The following is a 10,005-nucleotide window of genomic DNA, read 5'->3' as shown; positions in this document are numbered from 1 at the left end:
TCCTGTTTTCTTATGTGAAGGAGGGGTGATTTGAAAGAAGTCACTGGGGCCAGAAAGGCTTCTCTCAGGCAGAAGAGGCTATAGGAATGGATATACAGAGACTGGCACTTCACAGCCAGCCTGATTTCTTTGGAAACTGCAGAGTATAGCATTCAGCATGACCCAGAGCAGACAGCAAACTTTTGAAAGTAAGCAGCACAGCCTCTGCTGTGGAGAAGCCATTGTTTTGGTTATGGTTACTACTGCATTTTTGTGCCAGACGAGCCGTCACAGTGCTCACTTGCTGGGACTGTCAGGAGTTAGATGAACAAGAAGCTGTGAACAGAAGGACAGGAGCAAGCGTCCAGCTGGCGAATTCTCTTCCACGTTCCACTGCATCGAGGGTTCCCCACTGCCTGCCAGTGCAACAGCTGATTCCTGAAACAGAAGCATGAGGGAGAAAGTCAGCCTGCTGCACTCTCACAGCAGGAAGGCACTCGTTCAAGCAAAGCAGATCACCTAGTAAGTTCCATTTATGTTGCTAACACCAATTTTCACTTCATGGACTCAATTCTTCACTTCTGCTGCTGTAAAGAAGTATCTGCAGTGACCCCCCACAGGGTTACAATAACACGAAGCAGACCACAACCAGCCAAAGCAGCACACAGCGTGGGTGTTAAACCCAAAAGGAGTCAGAGAAACAATCTGCAAGGCATCCATCATTGCATGCAACCATTCACAAAATGATCCCACATCCCTGTTACTGCTGTACTGAAACAGTTGTTAGGTTGCAGAGTGGGCAAAATCAGTGCTTTTCTTTGTTAACACCATGCCTCCCCTCAGCAGGCAGAGCTCTGTTGCCATCCATAGCCAAGGAGATACGGAGTATTCCCAGCATGTAACCCCCAGCACAGGTCTGTGTGAGCAGGGACATGAGCATCCCTGGGTAACCATGTCAGTGGAACACCTGCTGAAGCTTTTCTGTCTTCCTAGGAGCTGTACACTAACACAACTTCCTGATTCAGCTAGATAAAGGTATCAGAGCTTCATTTGTTGGAACAAGCTTACTGACAGGTCTCTTAAGGAGAAGATGAAAAAAAAAGTTAAAAAACTCAAACCACAACACTTTTCCTTCAGGCAGTCCATCAATACCTCGACCTGAACTGAACAGAGAAATATCCTATTAAAACAACCAAGCAGATCCACAGGCTATTTGTCACAATCGGTGGCTGCAGAAGAAATGTTGGCCAGAGAACCACAGAAATTTTTCTGTAGCACAAGTTCACTGCAAGCAGCAGCAGCACAGGCTTTATTAAGATACTTACTGCCTTATGAGCACATAGACCTGGATTTGAACATGAGACCTGCAAAATTCATCTCCGTGAGCAGCCAGAGTACAAGAAACACACACAGTGTGTTCCTTCCTCAAATCGATGGCGCAGTGGTTTAAAGGAATTCCTCCCACCTGTGTGTCTCAACATTGCCCTTTGGAGATGCACAGATACCACAGTTTGATACCACCTCATGCCCTGTGCAGAGGGCTGCCAGCAGAACAGCCAAACAGATCCCTAACTTGTTTTACAGTTCTGAAAACTGGAATTACTACTGTAGCTCCACATGGCTAACTCTGCCCTTAGTTTAATGAGATGTCATGCTCCAGAGCAGGGTTTTATGCATCACACATGGTTGGAAAAAGGCTCACTGTATTTTTCTACTGGCTTAAGGTCATTTCAAAATACCAGAATCCACAGAGGGAGGATTAAGCTCCCCGATAAAGCAGGCTGCACACAGGACAGTCCCATACCTTTCAAAACTCTGGGCTGCAGCTTTACCTTTAAAAGGCTTTACTGCTTAAACACACCAGCTAAGCTTGCCAACTCCAGTCTGGCTGGTGGGGAAGGCAGATAATGACTTTATAAATTACATCCATCCTCTCTCTTTCTCCCCCCGCCCAACAAGCATGACATAAACTACTGCAGTCCGGATGGATGTTTACGTGCTACCACCACCACAGCTTGCTCCAGATGATGAAGAGCAGCTGATCCGCCTCAACACAGGCTGAGTAACAATTTCACAGATGTCAAGTCTGCTGCTCTGGGCTTTATTTGTAGATCTTTCAGAATATGATGCAAAATTAACAATTTCCAGGTTTAATGCTCCACCTTGTTTATCTCATAACCTTCCAGAAGGAAAAAGCCAATCGGAGCTACTGAATTATCCCACCTTATCCTCATCTGGTGGCCATAAAAATCTGACCACAAATCAGAAACATGGGAAACTCCTGAGCTTGCACCCATTTCACAACAGTAGAACTAACCTCTACACAGTACAGGACAGGTGGAAGGCACAGACATCTCTCTTCATTTTGATGCATTTATAAGCCAGACTCTACTTAGACACAAGATGATAATTAGGAAATACTCATCAAAATATACCAGCATTGCCGAGTTTATTTTAAACTCTTGTCAGATGTTTTCCTTCCTGAGAGTCACTCTTGGAACAATATCTCAGTGAACTAAATGCTGGCACAAGCTGCTGAACCAACAGCGTGAGCAGAGCAGAGCACAGGCACGGCGTGGGTGTGACAGCAGCAGCTGTATGTGCAACACTGCACAGCCCAACAGGGCAGTGCTATGGCACAGGCCAGCCACACACACTTGCTCTGAGGTCACCAGCAAGCTGCCCCTGGCTCCCTGGAAAGGTGACCAGTAGAGATGCACAGGCAAAAATTCCAAATGAGGGTGAACTGAGCAAGCAGTCAGGGACTCAGGAGCAGATCTAAGTGCACTCACACATGCAGCACACTGCATCCTAGGTGCCGGCATCAGCTTTGACCTCCCATCACCTTTTTTCTCAGGGCAGCAGTTGCCTTCCCATCTTCTTTCGCTGTTCTTTCCAAGCATCGTGCTTCTGTTCTCCAGCAAATCCCAGCCTATGCTCTCACCATGCGACCTTCAGAGCACCACTCCACGCCAACGCTGCATGCTCAGCTATGCCCACTTACTCTAATCGAAGGCAGAAACCTTTTCACAGACACTTCCCTCATCCCAATCAATGGCTGTCCTCACCAAGAGTCCAGTTTCTTCTAAGAGACCACGGAGGTCAGTTTTTTTCCACCAAGTAACCTGGTAAAAAAAGCATATTATTTCTAGAAACTAATTATGGGTTAGTTCTGTTCATATAAAGAACACCTATGTTAAATACTTAGGATGTGATATCAAGTAAACCAAGCGAGATATCCACCCCTAGCAAAGAACCAACTTGATCCACCATTGTAATAAAGTCATATAGTGTTGAAGAACACCAGACTGTGTCATGGAGGTTATCTAGTAGAAATCCAGTAGTGAAAGGGAAGGGAGGCTTCACGCGCCACACAGCAGAAGGAAGCTGCAGAGTGGAGACATCACTCATATCCCAGTTGCCAGCTGCCCACTCACCTCTGACCAAACTGCCCAGCTCTGCCAGGTCAAGGAGCCATGAAATGCATCTCCATTATTTTCTGCAGAGCTTTGAGCTTTGTCCACTGCCCGTGTCAGCCTCACCAGCACTGCCTGTTCTGCAAGCTTACATTGCTACCTCGGTAATGAACTTAAGTAAACGCACACATCACGTCAGCTTGGCACACAGAGAGCTCATACCTGCCTAGAAAATGCCACAGAGATTAGCTCATTTGATATTATAGGCAGTAACACTGCAGAGGTGAAAGCTTACTGTATCGAAAGCTGTTTTCCCTGCTGGTTTTCACATGCCTATAACCTATGCCTACAGGAACAATTCCTAGGCTTTGCTTTGTTGGAGTGGATTCAAACCAGCTGCTGAGCCATGGGCTGAGTCTTGGTTCACTGAAGTCAGTAAACCAGTCACCATTACCACTGCCCATCTCCAGCCTTCAGCCTGCCAACATGGATCAGATCGCTGTGATCCACACCATCACATTTTCTTAGTGCTTCTACTCCATGTACAGTGCTGTTCACCAGATAGGCATTTTCATTTGCCAAGCTTTCTCTTTCTGCAGCCCTGAGAGGAAATGAATTCCTGAATGTATTTTTTATTTCAATTAATCTGATGTTCCTTTCTGGCTCCAGAACTTCAGTAAAATAACATTACTGCAATCGTTTAAAATAACGTTCAGATTGAATGCAAGTAAGAAACTTTCCTAGCCACACCAATAAGTTTTTGTTTCTTCTTTGTCTAAAAAGCTTTTGGAACCTTTGTACACAACAAGCTGAGGCAAGGAAGGAAGAGTCCAATATGAATTCCTCTTACTAAAAGCCCGAAACACCCTGATAAAAAAGCCTTACTGGTAGTCCTGCAAGCGCAATACTTTCTGTGCATAAACCCTAACAGACTCAGTTTAGAGTTCCTAATTCAAATGAACGTGCTTATTTCAACTTCTGTATACATTTTAAAAACATTCCTCAACACAGTGACAAGTAACGTCAGCACAGGCTGTTTTGTAGTTTCATAGAATGCCTCTAACACAGTTAGAAGGGAGTTAAATTCGAAGAGCATTTTATCTCAGAGAATTGTATCTATCAGGATAAAAGCAGTGCAGAAGCTGTGACTCCAGAGACCACAGCAGAGGCTGTGGACTCAGGATTCCTCTGCTGCTGGTTCTGCCACAGATGTGTCACAGCTTCAAGCCATTCCCTTCACCTTCACTGAAGTCCATCCAATCTGTACACCTTGGGTGCTCCCCATTAATCACCCCAAAGCTTCCTCAGCTTTCCAGGGAAAGGATGCTGAAAGAGCAGAGATTTAACAGTGCTACCATCCAAGAGCAGGTGCCAGCACTTAGCCCAAGCCCCTAAGCCAGCTACCACTTGCCAGAAGTACTCACTAAGAGTCATTTGTAGAAACAAAATCCCCAGTTCTTAAAAAATCACTGACAAATTTTGTTTATTAGACTGACCTGATAGGACTGTTAACCTTAGAGGTATGGCTGAAGTACTTTTAAGACACCACCACTAAAGAAAACACCAACTCACAACTGTTCCACTTAAAAGTCTGTGAGATTTTGCAGGCTAAGTGCAGAACTTTCCAGTCCTGGCTCTGCCACTGGTTTAATACTTTACTCTTCTGCAAGAAAACGATTAGAAGATTTCTGGTCTAACTCACAGTATGCAGCAAGGATCACCAGCTAATACATGGGCAGTGCTCAGAGCGCTGAACAAAGCACATTATGAAACTGGGACAAGCAGATCGAGGGGGGAGAATGAAAAATTCAACTTGAAAAAAGAAACCCAAACTCTTACCTTTGGCTTCCACTGCCATCCCCATAGCAATGCAGACTCTCAGAGTCTAAAGCCGGGTGCTGACACTCCACACAGACAGTGTGGCCCTCCCTGAGATACTGCATCCAGTGAGTGTATGAGTGGTGACTGTGCAGGCAGCCCTGCGTGATGGCCACAAGCTGGAACTCCACGCAGTACCTGCAGCCAAAATAACCATCGAGAGTTAGCTTCATAACCAGGTTAGAGCCTTCTGCAGCACTGGAAGAGCCAGAGTAAATTTAGCGACCACACATCGTTAATTAGAAACAAACGAACAGCAGAAACAGGCAGCCCAAAGGAGCTGAAGTGGCAGAAGGATGAGTTTCCCATGCAATGAGGTAGCAGATTCTGTTTCCTGAAAACTTACTCCTTGCACATAGATCCATGCAAACAGCCCCGTTTCCACTTCTGATACCAAGGCACAATTCCCCAAGCCAGCAACCCTCACAGCCCCACTGGGGCTCAGCGTGAACCCTCAGAGTCCAACAACGGCCATAACATTTCTAATCCATGACACCTGTCCACACCAAACCTTAACAACATATTTAGACAGAAAAGAAACTCTGGATTAGGAATACACACTGCTCTCTCATAATAAGGACCCACAAGGTCCAGCTGGTAAATGACTCTCCTAAGGAGAAAAGACGAGTGCTGGACATACGTTGGTTAAAGAGGTTACAAAGAAGTTTCATCATAGTGAGGACTGCTGAACAGACACATCACACTCCAGTACCTACATTCTGACAGCACTCTCTTCTAGAGGGGCTGTTGCTTCACGTTTGGTGATTCTTCCCATCGAAGTCTACTGCTTCTTAAACTGTGTAGTACATATACAGTGTAAACTTACAGTAAAGATGCATGTATAAACATTAACTATGGTCTTTGGTTAGGAATCTTTTCAAGCAGTATCACTAACCACAGACATGCAACTTCCAAAAGCTCCTTGCCAGACATCCTACTGTGTAAAGATAGAGAAGACAAGCACTGAGCACTCAAACTGGACACTGACAAGAGCTGAAGTGACTGTCTTTGGTTTTCTGATCACACAACCTTTCTTTATGGCATCAGTCTACCAGCCTTACAGCAAGGCAGACTCACAGCTTCCAGGCTCCCTGTGGACATCGCTGCTGCTGAGAAGAGGGCAGCACCTTGCCCTTGTAAAGTGCCCTGTTCTGGGGAGAGATGCTGGTTCTTATCAGCAGGAAGCCAGGCCCAAAGCTGCAGATAAATGTTCAAGGTAGAGTATGACTGTGCTTCTGTGCTGAGCCACCAACTTACCCCACTCTTTCACTGCCATCAGCTGCAGCTCTTTTTTTCCTTGCTTTTCCAAACCCTCCTGTTGTTATTAACGCAGGGACTGCATATATCAAAGAGAAAGAGTACACAGTGTAAGTGGTTACACCACACTGAGGCCGTCAATGTCTGCAAAACAGCGGAGATGGGCCTTTAATGTCACTTGGTTTTATCTTTGGCAGGAGATAAAAACAAATACAACCCTGTATTTTCATACTATTGGCTCCCACCAACCATTTCATTGAAAAGAAAATCTGTACTGTTGCCAGATTTTTGCTTGAGTAGTGTGAGCCTTCTTATCAGGCACACCCAAAGACAGAGGAGGAGGCAATATTTACCATTGGCATCAATGCAACAGGTTTGACAAAGGCAGTTGTAGCTAAATTCCAGACTGGACGGATTTTGACCCAAAAATAAGCAGCAAAAAATCACAGGCAGTTCTTTCAAAAAAATCAGTAAAGGTGTGTCATGAAAAATCAACCTGAACAAACAGAAATCAGACCTTTCCTCCAGAAAATAGCAGGAGGTTTCCCCTGCATGTATCCTGCTCCAAGGGAAAAGGCCATACCTTGCCTTTGATGGGTATTGCTCCTTCATGGCTTTTTGCAGATGACTCATTAATTAAAAAAATAGCATTCAACACACACTTCCAGAAGTTTTAAACCATCATTAATCTACCAACTCTATCAAAAGTACCAGACATTTACCCTTGTGAGATCATGACAGGTCTGTAATATTTCACTTTTGAAATACACCAGACCACAGTAAATGGCAGGAACTATTTTTAAGTATTGTCCCAGGAAGGATATCTCTACACCTCTGAGTAAAGAGCTCAGTTCTCAGTCCCACCAGACAGACCCAGAGCAAATATGACAGTGTTTGAAAACAACTCTTTTCAAATAAAGTACCAAATCTGCTGGCCCAAACAAGCCTTCCTCTGTTACCAAGGCACTTACATTTTCAGAGGACTTACTCAGGGACTGTTTACACTCTGTTCCTTGCTCAGTCCAGTACTCCACGCAGCCAGCCCTCTCCTCCAGGGCAGGACACGTCTCTCCTCCATTCCGGGGCTCCTGGATGACGTGCCTCCTCCGAACACGGTATGTGGTCTTGCAAGGCTCTGCACAGCCACTCCAGGCACTCCACTGAGATACAACGCAGGGGATAACTAGAGGAGTCAGAAACAAAGAGTGTGGAACGTTATAGAAATGAGTTTTCCTGTTTTCCCAGCTGTGCTGGTAGGTCTGTTCCCAGAAGCTCCAGCCAACCAAAGTAGTCCAGGCTGCATGGGGCCACTCAACTCCTGCTATATTGCTGTGAGCTTCAGTGCACTGGGGAACTGAGAATGTTTTGTATTAGACTGAATCAAAGGATCATGAGCAAGAGCAGGGGTGAATGCATCAAGCTCTTCAGTGGCCACAGGAGCATAGAGAGACAGTGGGGTCCGTCCCCCCCCACCTTCACTGTCCTGACAACACTACTGACAACAGTTCTGTGGATGCTCAACCACACATTCATTATTACAGCAAAAGATTACCTGAGACAAAATTGCCAAAACATTTCACTGCTTCTCTGTCCACTCTTCATCGGTGAACTGTACCATCTGTCCTGACTGAGCAGAAGGCAAAAGGAGAGCAGCATTCCAACCCTGGCTGTGCTGGCATCATTCCTTCTCCTGGCAGGACCCTGGCTGGATGCCCTAGCAGCAGTGCTTGGCCAGCACAGGAGCTCCTGGCTGCCATCAGCGGCGGCGCAGCCTCACATGCCTTCTGTAATTAACTGTGTCTCACAACTCAATCTTCCTTGCCCGAATGAGAACAGTAACAGGAGCACACGAGTGCAGAGAAGCTGAGACCTCACTATGATCTTGCTTTCCCACATATTTGGGTGGCCTATATTCACTTTATCTCGGGTAGCTGTCAGCATGCACCACTGGACACAGGGGGTGGAAAGCAGTGTTGTGCCACATGGCCACAGGAATTCTTGAGCTGCCCAAGATGTCTTTTGAGTTCCTCAAGTCAAATGGGCTTCTTCTGGAAAGTTCCCTCATATCTCCTATATATTCTCCATCAGCTGCAGCCCCACTCCTTGCATTCCTGTACTTCATGACTGCAGTGAGCCACTGTGCAGTAACGCAACACAGCAGCACTAAGGGCGTTTGACTTCAGCAGGGCTGGTGCATGGATCTGGCAGGTCTGCGGCATCACCGCTTCAATCTCCCACACACAGCAGCATTCCTGAGCAGCTCGACCCTTATACCTCCACGTGCTCCCCCACGGTACGCAGATAACCCCTAATTACTGCATTAACCTCATTCAAAACCACAACTTGCCTTCAGAAACTTTAGGAAGATCTTTCAAACACCTGCTTTTCTCCACCCAAGGACACTATAAGGGTTCTTTTTAAATCCATTCAAGGATTAAGAATGAAAGCAATTCTCTAACTAAGATGCAGCAATGTGCTACAAAAAAAGCCTGTGCCACGGCTTGTATGCTGCCCAACCTTATCATCCTCTCGTAATCCTATTTATTTGGAACCTTCCACTCTTTTCAGTTCCTCTTGGCTTCAGACATTAACGTAAACACCATAATATTCTGCTTTAAAACCCATTTGATAAAGGAGCTCCGTAAAGAAGGCCAGGCTGCAAGACGGACTCAGGCGAAGCGACCGGACGCCGTCCCCGCGCACAGCCCCGAGCGCGGCTCTGCAGTACCGCGAGATCGCCACCGGGCGGCAGCACCGAGCTCAGTGCCGGGACAGAGCGCGGCGGCGGCGGGGAGAGCGCCCGGTGCCCTTCGCCACTTCCTCGTGCGTGCGGCCGCGGGTCTCACCGCTATTCTGTGACAAGGGCGAAGCACGCCGTGGGCTCCTGCGGGTAGCGGCTGCGCTGTCAGAGCGGTACCAGGAGGCACAGGCGGCACCGCTGCCCCGGGACTACGCGTGTTTAGGATCCCACGGGCACCGCTGCCCTGCAGTGCTCAGCAGCGGTCTGCAGAGCCGCCAGCCGTTGCTGTCATAGACTTTGGGCTGAACTATCAGTTTTCTCATTAGAAAGGCAACTGAACCACGGGAACAGCTGCCTGAAGCAAACTGCGCGAAAGCGCAGCTATTCAGATTAAAGAACAACAACAGAAAAAACAAAGACCAAAAAAAAATTATGTAAGCGGATAGGGTTCCGTAAGGATGCTGTCTGTGGGAAAAGAATACGGGATGGCTCCGCTCGCTAAAATAACGCTCCGCTTACCCCTCCCGGGCACCCAGTCGAGCCGTCTCAGAGCGCACCCTGCAGCCCTCGGTGCCGTCACAAGGATGCAGCCGGCTCCAGCCCACCCGCGGTCGCACTCCGAGAGGCACAGCTACGGCTTTCTGCTCACCTGGGCAGGCCTGGGAGTAATCGTGGCAGCAGTCGAGGGTGTGCTCGCACGCCTGGTCGCAGTAGCACGGCCCGTAGGAGCCGTCG

The 10,005-nt window shown here is 47.2% G+C and overlaps 1 protein-coding gene across 1 annotated transcript; it reads right to left on the bottom strand.

The window, feature by feature from the left end:
• Positions 1-2: 2 nt before the first annotated feature.
• LOC100541941 (somatomedin-B and thrombospondin type-1 domain-containing protein-like) lies at positions 3-10,004 on the bottom strand (the record flags this gene model as incomplete). Its single annotated transcript, XM_010722509.3, has 5 exons — positions 3-417; positions 5,235-5,411; positions 6,531-6,609; positions 7,519-7,713; positions 9,920-10,004. Coding segments are annotated over 5 exons (654 nt in total), but the record flags the coding sequence as incomplete, so codon positions are not given.
• Position 10,005: the final 1 nt, after the last annotated feature.

Source organism: Meleagris gallopavo, chromosome 22 (genome assembly GCF_000146605.3).
Source record: "Meleagris gallopavo isolate NT-WF06-2002-E0010 breed Aviagen turkey brand Nicholas breeding stock chromosome 22, Turkey_5.1, whole genome shotgun sequence".
In the NCBI taxonomy this organism is placed as follows: Eukaryota; Metazoa; Chordata; class Aves; order Galliformes; family Phasianidae; genus Meleagris; species Meleagris gallopavo.
Note: the sequence above shows the minus strand (reverse complement) of the source record. Positions and strands in the feature narration are given on the sequence as shown.